Here is a 19,312-nt window from a genome sequence, read left to right as displayed (position 1 = left end):
GATGAATACCTCAATGATGATAGTGATTATGGCGAACCACAACTTGTAAAATAGAACGATCCCAAGGCGTTAAAAATACATAGTTTATTCATAATAGACTCAGCATCAGGTAGTGAACAATGACTTTACTCATTCATTTGTTCTCATAAATATACATACTATCAGTTCATAACCCCAAACAGTTCAGGTAACTTCTAGATGGCGTAAAATGTCTTCAGTCACAAACGAACAACACAGTGGACTATGTTTTGTTTCTGTACACAAAGCGAGTGAGATACGGGTTAAGCAGTTTGAATTGCTTACCGGAGGTGGGGGGGGGGGATCGGTGTTTTACACCCAGCCAGCAACTAAGGTTATATCACGGCAAGGCAGCCAGCCCTGTAAACAGATGTCACATGTATAGAAAGCACAGCTTGTCCGAGACGAGAACTGAATCCAGGACAGCCAGCCTTCACTGTGTTGGTGACAGGCGCTAACCGTTGCGCCACCGGACCGCCCCGAAATGCTTACGGATGCTTTTGTAAACGAAGAATGACCATTAATTAACTTCTAAGACAAGCATAAAATCTGCCACCTCTCAGACACGTTTCTGTTGTGACACGTAAATTGCTGTGATAATAAAATACGCCAAGTTCCTCGAGACACAAAGCCTATGAGTTTAAGTTCATGCCTACAGTGTCTGCACACTTCACAAACTACCCTTATTTCTTGAGGTACACTTCTTCCTTTCCACGGCCGCACTGGCTATGCTTCTCTCCCAGAATTTTCTGCAGTATGAAGCTGGTACAATGCTGTCATCATAAACACCACTGCCCCTACCCCCCCACAAAAAAAAAAACAAAAAAACCAACCAACCAAAGAAACCCCACTTTGATTCAATGCTCTTCCTCATCACACTGGTGACAATCCCCTCCCAGTAATGCCAGTATTTCATGACATTGTATGAGACTTTTCAAAATACTGATATGAAATAAACTGGCCATAAGCTGATACAGTTATGTTATTTTGTGTGTGTATGCATATAAGAGTTTAAATATAGGCATGCATGTGGATGCACATACACAAATCTAACAAATCAGCATTAAAATGTGCATGAATCTTATTTTAACAAATCAGCATTAAAAAAAGTCTATAAAAACAAACCATTTAGAGCAATTTCAAATTAAAAGAATAGTGAAAGCAAAAATATCATTTTGTAACAAAATATACAGTCAGCACATCATTATCAACAACTTCAAAAACTGAGACAAGTCACCTGAGGTGGTTTTTGTTTCAACAGTTTGTGTGTAAGCAGCTTTCACGTCTCAACAAGTTTACATTCACCATCTTTCCCACATCTCACTCTCACAACAAAAAATTTTCTGCATCTTTTTCTCATGCTCCCTCATTCTTCACCCGCTTTCCACTGAAATTTCTGAAGGTGGTGTTTGCCACAATTGTCAAAAGTGCCAGAAGCCACATCTAAAGGTCATCAGCCATCTTCCTCCATCTACAAAAGACTATTAGCTTTCCAGAGACTGATGTGAAGGCATAAGAAATTTTCAAACTGCAAAAAAATGCAACTTCATCTGTTCAGGCTCTAACTCATTAGCAGCCAAAAATACCGTTTTTTTTTATAATAAATTTAAAATAAACTTGACTGTATTTGGTGATCATTTCTCTTTTAAATGGGCAGGTATCAGACATGATGCAAGTTACACTCAAGCAATGACTTGACAGTTCACTGCAGTTTCTTTTGACACTGGCCATGAATGACTAAATTATCACTTTATAAACAAGTTGCAGGAAAAAAGGATACCATGCAGACAATAGTTCTTTAAGCCATCGAAGCAATATATTTAGCTAGAAACTTCTCCAGATTAGCTGCTCCATTTACTGTCTTCTGTTGCTGTTCTGCATGTGTATGCAACACATGAAACATGTCTTTTTCAAAAACTCATCAGACCATGAATAAAATTTGATCAGACACTACACCTTTTATCCGTATAACCAAAATACATGTGGTAGACTTAAGAACCATAAAACTTCTGAACATCAAAATGAAAATATGCTTGTCACAGAACTGGGGAAACAGAAAACTGGTGAAAACAGAATTACCCTTGTGCTGCCCTTCTTTATCAGGCACATAAACAAAAATCCCTTTTTTGTGCAATTGCCCTGTATCATGTTAACAGTTCTTGTTCAGCATTTTTTGTGCATGTGCATGATTGCAGTACAACAAAAGATCTCTTTGAATCTGTAACAATATTTGCTATTATATAATTTTTTAACTTAAAAAAATGCTACATTTACATTATGACTACTTTAATATAACTAAAAGCATCTTCCAAATTCTTTTTTTTTCTTTAATGAAATCTAGTTTATCCCACTAATAAATTCGTTGTGGTTCTCATACTTTCTATTTTGTTTCGCTTTTTATAATATATAATATACAGCCTTACTATAAACTTTATTTCTTTTCCTATGTTTTATGACTTTTCTTGAACACAACACAGGCTACAATGATTCAGATAAATGTAATTCTTTTGCACCTGCAATCTTTTGCGGGCACAGACTGTGATGATTCAGATGATTTTAAGCAGCTTGCAGAACAGTTTCCTTCACAGAAAACTTTTCCCCATGTCACTAAGAGACTCCAGCATGACTTGAACATGAACTCAATGGACATTCCAAGACACCTTGACTGCAGTTTAACTTCAACTCTTAATATCTTCAGCAGAATGTTTGTTAGTAAACAACTCTTTGTTTTCATACCATTTTAGCTACAAGGTACAAATAAATGTGTTTTGAAGGGTACATAAAAGAACAACTTGGGTGGGGAAAGAGAGTATGCAATTCTGTAATCCCAGCAGAAAGTATTTTTGGAAGGAGTGCATGGCATGAAATCTTATATAGGAACTTTTGGGCACAAGTGCTTACTTCCAAATGTCCTGAAAACTAGTAAGGCTAATAAGTTACAGAAAAATTAAAGACGGCTTTCATTCTGCTCTCACACGATCCTTCAGTGCCAATGCATTCTTTTGTACTAGACATCATGGTATTAAAAGCAAGGAAAACTAAGTAGCATGAACCAAGTTTGCTTTTGTCTGCGTGCACAGGTTTATACACTTATTGCTTAATTATAACTTTCCCTGCAATGCCACATCTCTAATAACATTCTTTGACACCAACACTGCACAGAACCATCTGCACTGTTGGTTTCCTTCTCTGAATCTACTGATTCAGTTAAGTTTCCTAGCATAATTTATGTGGACACAATACAGAAAGCAAAAATTCATTACAACTGACTGCTTAAACACCAACAACTAATATATTTACAAAAACATGTAAAATGATGTACACATCAGAGGTAACAAGTCAAATCACTGCCAATAAATCTGCTTGTATGAAGAACAAGGTTTCAAAGAAAAAACACCTCAAAATACACATTGTCAGCAGCTTTACAGCACCAGGCACAACCAATTCCCTCCCCTTAAAAAAAAAAAAAAGTACCCAAAAAAACCTCTGCTACAATATCTTGTACAGGGTAAATTATCATTTAACACACAGCATGATGATGAATTACCTTGCAACAGTCACTTTATTCCATTTTGCACTTTCAGCCAGCCAAACACCCCGCACACACAAGGTCCTTGAATCCGCTGCCTTGTAGTCTTCCTAGCGAAACTAATAACATATCCGACCTTCACTCTTACTCCAAGATTTCTCATTCACAGGAAATGAGCCAGAAAATACCTACCATAACATGATTGACCAATAAGCTATGAATGAATCTATTTATACATGTTAATTATGAACAAGTAGCTTGTCTGAAAACAGGAAGACTGAGGTCAAGGCTGACCTATAATTTTGTTTTAAAAGACATGTAGTTCATTACCAGTCTTGCGAAGACCCTCAGAAGTAGCAGAAAACAATGGTACAAAATATCACAAAGTTGGATGTTGTGTGGATGTTTAACAAAAATCAAAGATTTTAATCTATAAATGCTGTATGCAAAAATAAACTCATCATAAAATCTGCATGAAACTAAATCACTACAAAAAAGAGCTGGTTGTTCATGATATGAACTCAATCATTTGTGACCATGCCATTCATAAAAGAACTTGTAAAACTGCTGCATTGTAAAAGATTTGTAACAATATATCACTGTAAAATTAAAAGAAAGCAAGCATTTTACCAAATAAAACATTATCATCCCTGACAAAGGAACCAGACATCTTCCACAGAACCAGAATCTCAAGCAGTGGGGCAAAGCTCTGTTCAAGATGCCAACAACCAAACCAAAATCTGTCACTAAGCCCTTTTATTCTTTAAAACCAGAATCAAGCAAGGCTCTCTTTTTTGTCTTTTCCTGTGTCCTGCAAAAATGGATGTTGTCTCAAGCAGATGGTTTTCTTTTGCTCACATGGTTGCCAACTGCCACTGTTTACCTTGTATATTAAAAGAGGAATCTAAATGTACAGCTGTACACAGGTTAATTTGCCACAGATGAGCAATAACTTAGTACAAGCTTACTGTTATAATTACTGAAAATATACACTGGCTAACAAAGTTAAATAAGTCAATCCCTAGCAAAATAAGCTGTACACTACACTACTTCCAACAATGACATTTTCAAATTTGCAACCCTTGTGCTGTAAAGACACTCGCCACAAAACTATCTAAACAAAGCATTAATCAAATATATACCAGGTCTGTCTTGTTACCAGGAATAAACACAAGCTCTGTTAGGGTACACTAGTCTTACAGTGCACTTCAAAGAAGCTCTCCAACCAAAGCTTGCTGCTTCCTGCAGAATGCTACATATTGCCTTTGCTGTAAGCCTACTTCAATTGCAGTTCCAGCCTTGGTAATGGTTTTGCGTGAACTGTCACACCCACTGTAAATTTGAGGGTTGCAAACACAAAAAAAATCATCTCGTGGTTCTAGGTTCCTCTGTAACCAAGCAAATAACTACAAGTCCTGGCCCTTCTTCTGTTTACTTCAGTTCAATGAAAACTTCCCTGTAACGTAAGGATTTTCTTTTCCAGCTAATGAAACAAAGAACTGAAGCACAGTCAAATAAAGCTGCGTACACCTGATGACTATTTATTTCTTTCGGCTTGTTTAATTAGCCTGTAAAAGTGTCAGATGTACAGGAGAACATTAAGAGTTCAGAACACAAATCAGATCGGCTGTGACAAACAGGACAGGAGGAGTGGAAAACAATGTTTTCTTAAAACACACCTGCAGCCTCAATACATGCATTTGAACACATTAAAAACAACCACAAGTATAGGGGTTGGTGGGGAAAATGGAAAACAGCAGTAGGTGGCAATTTAGTGCAGCTACTGTGAGTCATTTATATTAGGCTTGTCATCACAAACCTTTTACACCAACAAATGTAACATGCCATTTGCCAGTTTGGGCAAAGTCTTTCCTGAGAATAAATTTGTTGATAAGATTTCAAGTATGTGCACAATTAAAAGCCAGGATTTCTGTCCATCAATAAGCATTATTTCCAAATGAAAAATCAAGCATCAAGCTTTAATTTTTCCATAGAAAAGAAAAGAGAACTGGTTGTTGTGATGTGGATGGAGTGAAAATTGTGAAGTCTGTATGGTATGGTATATACCACCTGTATGTCAGGAACATTACCACACTGCGAAGTCTGTAATACCATATCACCTGTATGTCAGGAACATTACCACACTGGCATGCACACATACATGCACACACATACACAAAAGCATGCATGCACATCCACACAAACACAAGCACACAAAATTACATACATGTTCATATGTCTAAATGGGGTCTCAAGAAGACTGTCTCTTGACTGTTACTCTATTTTGGGAAATAAATCTCCGTCAGTAGTGTAGCCCTGTATGTTTACTGTAATGAGCAGTCTTCAGTTTATCTAGGTATCATACCTATTTCTTTCTGAAGCTGAAGAAGCCTGAGGACATTGTTTACAGAATGACGACCATTACTACCAGAGCAGAGTCTCCTCAACTAAACTCTTCCTTGCATACAGCTCCCCCTTGTTACATCACAAAGTAAACCTGAGCTTTACAAGCCACCTCACGTTCTTCCCAAATTCTTCCAGAAAATATGGAGTAATATGAAGCTATGTCTTCCCAACCTTTGCCATAAAAATGTATAATTTTCTAACCCAACAAATTTAAGTAGGAACACTTCACGATACTTCACATAGCTATCTAGCATTCACGTGACTGCATTATTCACAGCTGGTTTGTGCACATCTTTCCTCACATTGAATAAAAAATTGGCAATGCTCTTGGAAGGTAAGCATATCTGAACACGTTGGACACACTCTTCAGAGAAACACTCTTCAAAGTTGACAGCAGCCTTGCAGAAGGATGGTTACACATGCTTCTTCACTTTGCTCTTGACACCTCCCCACCCCCACCCCCAAAAAAAAAAATCTTCAAAGAATCTTTCTTGTGACACTCCCTGGTATCTTGTGATCATGTTGATAAAAACTTCAGTGAACTACAGCAACAGCCGCCAAACCTTCTGAAACATCCTGTGTCTGAGGTGAAGCTGCACCCCTGACTCAGGTATCTGTCAAACTATAGTAACATTTCCTCGATGGTCAGGCAAATTTTCTCTTCTCTGCTCAAGACTTCATGCTTGGCAACGAGGATGTGTGCTGCTCAACCATCTTGCTTAAAGTCTTCTTCACACGCAGTGCTGTCAGACGTGCTGCAGGGTTTCCACTCCAGCATTCACCCATGACTTTTGCCATCACCTTCATGTACTGATTACAGAACAGAAAACAAAAAACAAAATCGAAAGGTGCAGTATGTTCTACCAATTAAGCATCTCTTCTTTAAACGTACAGAAATGTTCAAACAACAAAATACAATGTCAAAGATTCTTACCTCTTACAATGTTTAAATAGGCCTTGCCAGCATCACACACACACCCACACACACCGGATCTTTAAATTTGTTCGGCCATCCCCTCACTGATAAATAAATCACTAGTTTTGAGATCAGCCAAGTTCACTAAAGTCTCAGTTTTTGTACCAAGATACACACATTTGCATAAACCACCTTACTTGATCTGACTGCCACCAGTCAGGGATTTCAGGTCGAATCCTCTCAATTGAAACAATTTTCCTGACATCATCGAAACTAGGGTCATGTGGTAAGTAGTTGTAATATGGCAGCTGGTACTCTTCACATGCATCTGTGTTCAAGAAACAGATCCTGTTCAAGGCTTGGCAAATCAATAATGAAAACAAATCAGTTTTCAACTGTTTAGTTTACTGTTCTCATATTAATATTTCAGAAAAAAATTATGACCTGAGTGACAGGTCAGTCACTTAAAAAAAAAATTAACAAATTTTAAAATACAAGAAAGAGCTTTGGGATGGGGAATATTCTTAAATTCTAACTCTAGAAAAAGAAGAAAAAAAACCTTCAAGATTGCAACGCCCTGCAATCTCCCACAGCACAAGACCAAATGAATACATATCAGCCTGTTTGAAAGCATCAAAGTGGTTTGTGTTCAGGGTCATGTCCAGAACCTCTGGGGCCATATAGCGTTTTGTGCCTTGTCGGGGATTTGGTGCCAAGTCAACCTCATTGGATTCACTGTTGGCAGGAACAAAAGGTTATAATCTAGTGCAACAAAAGTTTGTGCTGTAGTATAATAAAGTTGCAGTAAAACTTTCTATTTTTATTTCTGAATGAGACCAATGTTTTGCTCAACATTAAGAAAAACACAATCTGTAATTGTTAATACATAAAGGTACTTTTAAAAAAATCAAACATGGCTTTAACATAAATTATTCAACTACCATCTAAATTTCACAATGAACTTCAAATTGATAAAAATCCTGCTGTATACACTGAACACAGAGATTGTACAGCAACTATAATCATCTATGTAAATCCCCTCAACATTCAGACTTACTACTGCAACATACCTGATGTATCGAACTGCAAGCCCCAAGTCTGCTATGCAACAGGTGCCATTCTTCTTTACAAGAATGTTCTTGGACTTTATATCCCTGTGGGCTATGGCAGGTTTTCCTGAAGACATCAGAGAATGAAGATTTTAGCAACAATCCTCCCTTTTGCAAAAACTAACAGCATCCATTACAAAGAAGGGGAAGTAGGGTGGAGAATTAGTGCTTTACGCTGAGCCACCAACTAAGACTATGTCACCGTGTCTGCGATAAGATCTCAACCCAGGACAGCCAACCATCACTGTATTGGTTACAGGCACTAACACTTGCACCACTAGACTGCCATCCAAAGAAATAAGACACTCACATTATCTTAGAATGATAATTACCATAGCAGTCATCACTATATCCTTACTCAAGAAGGAATATTCCAGCTACACTGCTGGCCACAATTATGACCACAACCCGACTCGGTGATGTTTCATTCCTGTGTTATCTAAGGTTTTCAAGGAAATTCCTAAATATGATACATTCACTTATAAACATATATTCCCTCCTAAAACATGCAGGTGCACTTATATTTTCTCCCCACTTCACTACTTCACAGGATGGAAAACATACACAGTAATAAGGTCAGGAAAACATTGCCGCTAACTTCTGAATGTGTCATTTTGCAAAGATTCAGTTAAGATATGTTCGAGAAAACTTCGATATCATGTTTGTAGGATGATAGGGCAGAACCATAAAAATATACCACACTACATAAACAGCAATTTTGAAAACAATAACGCCTAATGTGCATGGAATACAGAACCAAACAACCTATAGTCAGTAAAAAAGGCAAGGGGCATAACTTAACTCCAAGGTTACATTTGAGGTGATGAAATTGGTTTAATGTAGATTTAGGTGAGTTGATAGATAGGTGGCATTATAAATGGCAATTTTAGACAAGACCTGGCTTGATTTAGGGTACAACTGATGAAAGAAAAGAGAAACAGCACAATTTAAAGACATTGCACAAGAGTCACAACTTTTTCCTTCATTTATTCAAGTGAGGTCTCTGGTGCAACAAAATGAGATGCTAGGGCTGACCTCTGGTTCCAAAGATCTCAATATGGAGGTGAGCCAAGCCACAGGCAGCCGAATGTGCCAGTGCTAGCATTTCTCCAGTATCAATCACCCGATCTTGTAGGTAGTCATGCAAAGAACCATTTTCGTGGTAATCTGTGATCAGGAAGAGCTGTGTCCATGATCCTGTGCCCTTGATGTCCGCAGCAATAAAACCTGGTAGAACAATCATGCTCATAATTGGTTTGTTAATACTTCTGTGTCAAATGCATTGGATGACCCTAGATAAAAAAAATACACTACCTTATCAACCAAGAATATACATCTCTGACAACACAATTCTAATCCTACTAGATTTTTTTTAAAAAAAAGCTACTTAAACAAATGGGTAAGAATAAAAATAGTAGCTGACGAAGGCAATTCTAGTAAAATGCAATGGCAGCACTATCCAATGTCAGCCAATTTAAGAAAAGATTATTTTGCTTAGAGGCTACATGTGACACTGCCTCAGGGTTTAAAAACAGTAAAGACAGAAAATATAAAGCTGGGAAATATTTTCTACAGGATATCAAAAACTGTTCAGGATATTTCTAGCCTCACAAGACTTGGTATCCATCCTCACCAAGAATGTTTTCATGTCTTAATAGCACTGTCTGATATAATTCTGTCTCCCTGAACCAGCTAGCCTCCTCCGTGGTGAAAAAAATCTTGACAGCAACGTTCTCGCCACGCCATTTGCCCTTCCACACTTCTCCATAGCGCCCTTTGCCAATGCTGCGCACCAAACTTATCTGCTTTGCAATAGTTCGCTGCACCTGAAGTAGAATCCACAGCAAATTATAAACTTTTTCTCTAAACTTGCAAACAATATTTGAAAACTGTTTTACAAGTAACACAATCTTTACTCTGCGGTCTAAACAACATCAATATGCACACACATATATATTTTGCACAACACTTAACAGGTCTATTGTCCATCTGGTAAGTTGCTAAAAATAACTGTTTATCCAGCTAAAATCATAAGCATAATTAAAATCTCCTACACCTTTATACATCTCAGCTATTTTATAGTTTATCATGTTGTCATTATCTCAAGCAAAAAGTGAAAATGACAGAATAATCAATTGAAGGAGCATAAATTTTCTGCAAAACCTAACTTTTCCACATTTGTTTATCCAGTTTACACAGTAAGCATACTAGTTTTGCAATTTTAGATATAATTATGAAGGCTTAGTTCAATAATTTAAAATATTCAAGAAGTAAAAAAAAAAAGAGTTTTATGTGAATAGATACAAACTCTCCTACCTTATTTTAAAGCCATCAACTTTCATCAGTTCAACACAGGAAACACCTTTCTAGTATTCAGTTTCATTGTTGATTTCTTCTTCTTTTTTTTTTTTTTTAAAAGCTTTCTGGCCTGTATTTAATGTCTGAGTGCTCAGATGGTTGCGGATTTGGAGATAAATGCCTACATAGTAACCCTCTCCTGAACAAACTTGGATGGTGCATATATTAAGATTATTATAATATAAAGCTGCATTTTAAAAAGACATAAAATGGCGTACCAAAAGCGGAAGGCCTGAACCTGAGCCTGAGCTTTGGGACTGCTCAATGAGGTCATGCAATGTGTCCCCCATGCCAATAAATGTCTCGTTCTCAGCTTCAGCTAAAAGATGCTTTCGATGGAGCTCTCTTTGCCTATATCTACAACAATCATCATCATTCTTGCATAGTGAAGCACATCATGCATGTTGCAGTAATAAATCTGTCTAAAACTACATCATCAGCTAGGTAAGTGCAAAGAATCTGCATTACCAAAGTGAACAACAAACCCCAACAAACTAGTCTGCACAAATGGATTAAGTTTTAGTTAAATAAAAATAGAAAAATAGTCTTAGAATTAATACAGAATGAGCTAAACTAAATTCAAGATGACAGCAATGACCAGCAGCAATAAAGGAATGAGTCTTATTTGTTACAGGATACCAAAAGACTAAATTGGAATAACCTTTTCCAATTTGAAGGATAAATTATGTCAAACATTAGCATGCACAGGACAAAAAGTGCATTTTATTAAAACATGGATACAGGAAAAGTCTGAAGATTATGGCCAAACGAAGAACTGGGAATGTAATTTAACTAGGTGTATCATGTTCCAACATGATTAGACCTCTTCTGTGCAACTAGGAGTGGAATTCAACTAGGTGTATCATGTTCCAACATAATTAGACCTCTTCTGTGCAATGGTGAAAATGTCAGTTTGAAAGCTTGTAGCTCGCAAATAGAAGGGGTTGTCTGGCTTGGAGTTTGTTCATTAGCAGAGGCTAATTTTCTAAATCCCATCATCTAGGAAAAAGTTGCTTGTCTTTTAAGCTTTCTCTAAGGAAAATACAAATTGCTCACCTGAGAAAGATAAAGGTGATGGTTATGGTAAAAATAATCAAGCAGACTGTTACCGACACCAACAATGCTATTTTGGTCATGCTTTCATTCTTCTTGGGCTCTTCAGCATCTGAATGATGAAATATTGATGTCATCAAATTTGCAACTTTTTAAAACTTAGCATGCTAGCTACATCTGTCTAGTGACCATGGATAATGTTATAACACTTTTCCCATATCTAATCCATATGAAATGAGTCAGGTGTTTTGCATCCACTTTAATTAGCAGTCACATAAAATACCATCATAATGAATTTAAAAAGTTATATACCTATAATCTATATCTCAAGGAAAGACCATGTAGTCACTTCTAAAAACTGTTTCAAAGGTTGTTTTTCTATCCTTCTTAATAAAAAGCTACAACAACACCGAGCAAAGAAAAAGAGGTATGTTAGATGGTACATGAAAGCAATATATTCAACCAGGCAGCATACAAGAATTTAAATATTTTTCATGACTACTTCTGGAAAACTACAAGTCTGCTCTAAACTACAAAATCTCTGCAAATTCAAAGCACGACATCAATGAAGTTTGATGTTACATATACGTCTTTGATTTATAAAACTAATATTAATAAAAACTATCCTTCAGTATGCTAGAAGTAAAAGAATGTCTGATCAATATTGAATATGTTCCTATGCTGCCAAATAAAACAAAAATATTGCAAAGGCATTTAATATTTCAACTTGTTATCTTCCCAGCCCTGCCTCTTACTGCACACTGTAGCAGAATGGATAGTCTTCACAGTTTCCTTTAGTTATAGATTGTATACCCCGTTTATTTTGCCACCCTCACTTCTTGTCCAATATCTGTGTGTGTTGAACGGATGATGGTGAAGCTGGGACTATAAGAATATGACTTAAAATTAAAAAGCCTGGAAATCTAGTCCATAAAACATACCTCTATAGCAAAATCACTTAAATTATTTTATGATAAAGTAGTACTGATAACAGACTTTTCAACATCCTCCTTAAATTTTTATAACAGTAACAGTTTCAAAAATCTTCCTTCTTTACAAAAAGAACAAAAGACAAATGACGAAGAACAGCATTGAAAGATCAAAAATAAAACAAAAATTCTTTGAAATGTACATTTGACCATGCATTTCAAACCCACATTTTGATAATCCTTCTTGCCTTTAGTACATTCTAATTAGGTCATAAAGAGAAGCATATTTCGAAACATACCTGGTGGTAGAGTGGTTGACCTTTCAGTGTACTCAGGTGTAAGGTCCTTGTTGCACTCATCCCCTGAGTCACAGCAAGCTATTGAGGTGGGTGTTGAATGAGGCACCTCATTGCCCTTGCACTGCAAATTTGTAGGTTAGATTCACATGGGGAAGCAGACAATCAAGTGGTTAGAGCACTGGTCCCAAAGAAATGTTAGTTCAATACTCATGTGGCACAGTAAACTTCCCCCAAAAGTAGATGTCAGTAACAGGTACCTGACTCCATAGAGGTTGGGGAAGGCAAAGCAGGTTGAGGAAATGGGCAACCACCTCATTTTTAAAAAAAAAAATTAAAAAAAAAAAGTGATCCCAAGAAAATCAACTTCTTTAACATCTCATCCCCCACAACAACACAGAAAGATCTTAGTTTTACATTTTAAGTTATAGTGATCAGGTCAAAATTTACAGACACCAAACAAAGAAAGGTGAAGTGCAACCAAAAAAGAGACCGAAAAATCCAATGCCTTCTAAAGAGAAAGAAACAAACGAGATACCACAAAGGGCTGGAGGAAGTATTTTTAGAATCCATCATTTTTTTTTTCTTTTGCTAGGAAGAAACTTGTAAGAGTTCTAAATAACATAGTCACAAATGCATGAATTATGCCAAATGACATAGTGGCAGCAAAGTTTTTATGGCTTACAATTTTCGTTGGTTCTTCTTGTGGAAATTAAGAAAATGTAATTGTGCTAATACCTAATAAATGTTCTTTAACATGTAATAAATGTCAGAAAAATAGTTACTGTTTTTCCCAAGCTTACACATACCTGCATAAGAGAGCTTTCCCCTGGGGGAAGACAGCCCCATGTCCATGTCTCCAAACTGCCTTCTTCCATGTAACTGACCCTAACAGATGCGAAACATTTGCTCTCTGGTTCTGCCAAGCATGTTTCATTCACTGCTGTTTCTGGGCATGGGTTGCAGTGGCATTTCAGACCATTTCCTGTAAATACATGCAGCTTTAAATGTTCTTAAACATTACAAATCCAAATACTTCCAAATAACATTTTCTTTTTAAAGAACCTCAGCATGCACAAACACATTTTGAAACTGCTGGCAGGATTTTTAAGAACAGATATTTCAAAATTATCAAATACATGAAACCAAACTAACATTGTGTATGGGTATAATGCAAAACTGTTCCAAAGGTGTCTTCCTAAGCACAAAAGGTAGGATATGACAAGCCGATTCAACCCCATCAGGTCTCTAAACATGTGGAGTAAATACTAACATGACTTACACAGCTGTCTATCTATCTAAATCTCAACAATTCTTACTGACTTCTTATTATTAAACTGTAAACATGCTAAATAAGAAGCTGCCAGCAATATGTTTAAGCTGCATTTCTCTTTTTAGACATCAACTTTCTATTTTTAAGCTATAACATGCACAATGGGATGGACGCTCTACTCTTTCTCATGACGAAGATAACCAAGATTTGATCAAGATATAATACACATTAAAAAAAAAATTAAATGACAAATCTAAAAACTGGCATTATTATTGATCAAGGTTTCCCATTCATAAAATAAAAGGTATTTTCAGAGCAGCAGTTAAAACTGTTGGTAGTTTTAAGAGTCTCAGTTAAAACTGTTTATGGCTTTAGCCCCTATCCCTGCCCTTCAAATCCTCTACCAGTCCTTCCCTTTGATAACAATAACAAAGTATAAACTTTCATGCCTGGTTTATTACAAACGTCTTGTACGATAAGACCTCTGACCTAAGCCCTTTGACATTTTCAGAGCCCTAACCCCAAATTATTTATTTGTTAGAGCACTGAATATTTATTTGTTAGAGCACTTAATACAATTTTACTTGATGCAGAGCTCTCTTACATGATAAATGCAAGTTTCCAGTGATGGAAAGCCCTGAATGGTGTAACAAGAAACATGATACAACAAGACAAAACTGATAATAAATCATTGAAGCTGTTAACAATAAGAAGCATGAAAAAAAGATTAAAACATCAAATTAAAAAATGGTGGCACATGTGTGACAGATAACTGAAGCTCATTTGTTTTTGTTTTTTTAAAAGAATTAACCAGCTTTTGGATATGTTTTAATCAAAAGAGAGAAACATCACTGGCACATCAAAACTAAGGCTTGCCTTAGGTTGGTGTCTGATAGTACAGTGCTCTTTTCCTTCTGAAGAAATCTGTATTACTGATATGTAATATCATCATCTCATTATTACTGCATGTTGCTTCCCTGCTTGCTTCATCCCAACGCTCTTTCCCTGCTGCTCATAAGGTTCCCCTCCAACACCTCATCACCCTTAGTGCACCTAAAGACTATGCCACTAATGCCAAGCTGTCAGTTGCAATGGTGGATTAGGTTACCCAGACAGCCAGGCAGGCACCTCATATAACATGTTTGCAAGAAAGGCAGTGCCTGCTCCAAGGCTAAAGGAAGACAGCACTAAACAGAAACTCAAGAAATGAGAAGTCACTGCATATCGTCATAACACTGTCTCAAACTTTTGCCCTGGCAAAGCCTGCTGATGATAACATTCTTTTCTTAAAATCAATTCTTTGATTGTACTGACTTTGCACTATCAACCTTTGCCTAGTTCATATGCTTTTTTTCATAGGTCTTTAAGACATATTTTCTGGTGCTACTACATGCAACAGTTTTTAACTCCTGCTGCCAATCTATTAATATGTTTTTCAGCATCTTAACATATCACATCTTAAAAACAATTCACAGATTTTAAATATTTAGTTTGTTCATCCACAGTATTACTATAAAGGCTGAAAAAATGACAGCTTTATTAACAACCTGCATCTCTTTGAGGAGTAACAAGAAATAAACTAAACTATTAAAATCATGTTTATTCTCTGACAAGAAAGGATGATGTAAATATAATGATCAAAATGAAAAAAACCTAGTTTCTTCGGCTAAGAAGCAACTACTAACAGTAGAAGTAGACTGCTCATTTTATGTTAGTGGAACTGATGACCTACGCTGAAACTAATGAATATTTGAAATTGTTACAGTAGGTTTTAGCACGAACATCTAAATTGATAATAATGGTAAAGAAAAACTAACTGCAGCTAACATTTTACTAGTTGTTCAAGGTTCCTGGAAAGCACATCCCACCCTTGACTCCTGAAAAATGTCACCAATTTTTACTCCATTTTGGCCCTTTACACTTAAGAATATTTAGGGAAACTTAGTCTGCTCACCTTTCCTAAAGGGCCTTTTCTGATGTGAGAACCTGAACTTTAGCACTGTTACTATTAGGAGTCAGGTACTAGATGCAATATTTACACAAAAAATCCTTCAAAAACCAAGGAACCAATATAATACAGAAGGTGTGCAAAAAAAAAAAAACACCAAAAAAACCAACAAACACCAAGGACAACCAACAACCTTGAATCCTAAACATAAAAACAACAACACTCTACCATTCGACCACTGATACTATTCAACCCATCTCATGTCTTATTTCCCGAAACCATTTCTTGACTGCTACTTTCCCAGTATCATCTGCACTCAACAACTACTTATACTTCTAAGATGCCATTTGTCAGTAATTTTTTTTTTTTAAATATAAAAATATAAAAAAATTAAATCCAGCCTATACCATGTTATCCAACCAACAAAGCACCATTTCAGTGAAAGGCAAAACCATCAACAACCTTTATTGCATTGATGATATAAAGCTATCTGGCAGCAGCAACAACAAGAATTAACGGATATTTTCACAAGCGCAGGTAAATATGAAATAAAGGTTAACTCAGATCATGGTTAATAGAACAACAGACGTGCCAGCATTATCATGAATGGAAGTTTTCCTTTTCAAAGACCTTGGACCAACCCTTTAAAAAACTTATGTCAGGATGAACAAACAAAAGTTGGGACCAGACTTGGTCTGATAATAGCAAAAATAACAAACACAAGCCCATGGAAATAGTGAATGATTGAGTTGAAAACTACAGCTACAATTATATAGTCTCTGGGGATAATAAGTGGGGAACAAATGGGATACTCCGGTAGCACCCCATGCCATGTCTTCTCTATCAGGTTTTATCGGATGCAAAAGCACTAAAATATCCCATTCTTTCCTCCTCTCTGTTTACTGGGATTCTACTTAATACATCTGTTCAAGCATCTTATGAGCAATGCCATGACATACATACTTAAATACACATAAAATTTAAGCATTTTCACTATTTCAATATGTACTTTTGTATCATACATTTATTATTGCTAGTACAAGCACTATTTTGAATTACCCGTGGGGATCAATAAAGCTGTATTGTTAAAAGAACTAAAATAAATGATAGGAGAATAAATCAAAATTATAACTCAAGTTCAAAGTATATAGAAGGCAATTGTTCTTGCTTCATTCCTTCCTGAAAAGTTACTTTCTATCAAATCTAAAAGAAATCAGGCATCTCCAATATCCAAACTTACTTGCAGTATACTGTGATTAGGCTGCAGACTGCATATAGCATATGCAACATCTCTGATTTTTTTACTGTCATGTGTGCCACAAAATACATTTATACCAGATGTAGGGTAGGGGAAAGGAACTAGGTAAGTGTGCTGTGTTTCCTGTTAATAATTTACTCACCAAACGTGCCTGATTGAATCTGATCACTCACAGGCTTCTACAAGCTAAACCAAGTTTTATCAATTCCTGTCACTTATTATTTCACATTATGTGTTACCTTGATTAACTTTCTGGCTGGACCAATGGATGTCACAAGATAACTTTGTGTTTTAACGCTTGTTCGATATCTTCAGAACTTTTTCATTAGCTTTACTTAACTACATTAGTGGTATGGATTTCGTCTGGTTGAATGCAAAACTAAAGTGTTATGCTGTGAATTGGGAAAGGGTAGTGCACCTTACTTTTTCAGAAATAAACTTACGCTACCACTTTTGGAAGTGTATAGGAAGCGAAAAGGTAGGCTGGTAAGGGCGGTCAAACAAATATCACTAAAGAGTGGTGACAAAAAGATGGCCGCAAAATAAAGACTAAATGGATCCTCTTTGTTCTTGTACTGCATATTTACAATTATTTTACATTCCTATATCACATCCCATAACATAAAACAATCATCAATCTACATTTCTCGCTATATTTTTCAAATTACGGTGTTAAGAACAAACACCTTAAAATTTATCTTCGCGAGGGGCCTAGCCACAGACAAAGATCAATCGCATTGTTTTGCTGAAGTTCTCTCAGGTACAGTTTAGTGATCAGAAGCTACAGATTCACCTTTTGAAGGTAACAAGCGAGCTCTTTCAGATAAAATACACTACAGAATATCAAATATGTGACTCATACTTACCATATGGAATAAGATGTAATACAAACAGATAGTGAATAATCCAAACAGAGATTGTTTTGCGCCCTAACTGGGGCTCCATCGCGGCCATCTTTTTGTGCGATGGTTGACCCCCAAAATTGTGACGTCACAGCTGATTCGATAACTGAATGGCTCCCCTTTATGATATTGTCTTTCAGGTAAACATATGTTAGGTATCAAAATGGATAATTTATACAGCATAAAATCATTTTAGTGAATATTTTAAGAAACTGAAAATTTTAGACTTTAAACTTAATCGATGACCTATCATTTACAGTTGAACGGTTTCACAAAAAGGGGAGAATAGTGCGTCAGAAATAAGTAGAACTGCACTTACTTCCCTTACAGTTAGGCGAACTAGAGGGCATGAACTGTGCACTCAGAAACAGTCTCCTAAACATCTTTAAACAGTTATGTTAAGACAATAATAAATAGTTAAGAAATCTAATTTTGCTCTTTCTTACCGTTTACGAAATATTTCTACAGCTTAAGTTGCTGCGCGTTGTTTTCTAGAGGCATAAGTGACAGCTTGTCGTCGTAGAAAACAGACCCTAAAGCAGAGTTAACTGGAAAAAAAACTATACTGTAGTTTGTATTTTGCGCAGTCTTATGACGAGAGGTGAGTAGCAGGCTAGCACCTAGTTGAGAGGACAAAACATGTACTATAGAAATCAAACAGGAACCCATGTAAAATCAGATTCGCAACTTGACGTCCGCAATACATGTACTTATTGTTGCCTCTCCAAGAAAGCGAAAGTTCGGTTGGAAGCACACCTAACCCAACCCAGATGTAGAACTCTAATGAGTTTCCATATATGTAACAGGACCTAAAACTAGCTTTAGTTTATATATATACCGTTATCGACTTCCCATCGCCTATAGGATCGGTAAAAGTTAGTGAATTATTTGTTTAGCAAAAAGCAGTACAGATTCTAGGGCATGGCTCGTGGATTAGGGTTGGTCAAAGGAAATTTTCTTGTCACAGGCCCATATAGTCCCCGGATCAACGAACCTCTCAAGTCATGGCATACATTCTCACTTTTGACTTGTTTCATGGCATTGGTCACTTTGCAGAAGGCATGTTGAAAAGGAAACAGGTGGATTAACGAAGTTTCTTATAATGCAGTTGGTAACCAAAGTGAACCTGGACTCAAAAGAGTATGACTTCAATGACTTAGTTGAGAACAAAAAGATCGTTATTGTCTAAAGGAGTTTTAGCTTTCAGCCAGAGGCGGCGTTAGGAATACGCGGGGCCTGGGGGCCGACCATCCACGCAGGACCGGGATAATGGAGTACGTATCAATATCCCTATTGATATGATGCCGGAAGCACTGA

General features: G+C 36.6%; 1 protein-coding gene across 1 annotated transcript; it reads right to left on the bottom strand.

Moving 5' to 3' along the window:
- Nucleotides 1-69: 69 nt before the first annotated feature.
- LOC112557043 (bone morphogenetic protein receptor type-1B-like) lies at nucleotides 70-18,088 on the bottom strand. The gene is made up of 11 exons (XM_025226628.1): nucleotides 17,960-18,088; nucleotides 13,424-13,599; nucleotides 12,618-12,738; nucleotides 11,393-11,501; nucleotides 10,555-10,693; nucleotides 9,612-9,804; nucleotides 9,014-9,205; nucleotides 7,940-8,045; nucleotides 7,429-7,604; nucleotides 7,067-7,197; nucleotides 70-6,763 (listed from the first exon to the last, which is right to left on the bottom strand). The coding sequence occupies exons 1-11, from the start codon at nucleotides 18,045-18,047 to the stop codon at nucleotides 6,623-6,625; spliced, it is 1,572 nt and encodes a 523-aa protein (XP_025082413.1). The 5' UTR covers nucleotides 18,048-18,088; the 3' UTR covers nucleotides 70-6,622.
- Nucleotides 18,089-19,312: the final 1,224 nt, after the last annotated feature.

This window comes from Pomacea canaliculata, linkage group LG1, assembly GCF_003073045.1.
Source record: "Pomacea canaliculata isolate SZHN2017 linkage group LG1, ASM307304v1, whole genome shotgun sequence".
Classification (NCBI taxonomy): Eukaryota; Metazoa; Mollusca; class Gastropoda; order Architaenioglossa; family Ampullariidae; genus Pomacea; species Pomacea canaliculata.
The sequence above is the reverse complement of the archived record's forward strand: the minus strand, read 5'-3'. Positions and strand labels throughout refer to the sequence as shown.

Coding starts and splice junctions, on each gene's coding strand:
- LOC112557043 (XM_025226628.1), bottom strand. CDS start 18,047: ATGGCCGCGATGGAGCCCCAGTTAGGGCGCAAAACAATCTCTGTTTGG. Junction 13,600..17,959: donor ATTACATCTTATTCCATATG/GTAAGTATGAGT, acceptor ATGTATTTACAG/GAAATGGTCTGAAATGCCAC. Junction 11,502..12,617: donor GTCAACCACTCTACCACCAG/GTATGTTTCGAA, acceptor TTCATCATTCAG/ATGCTGAAGAGCCCAAGAAG.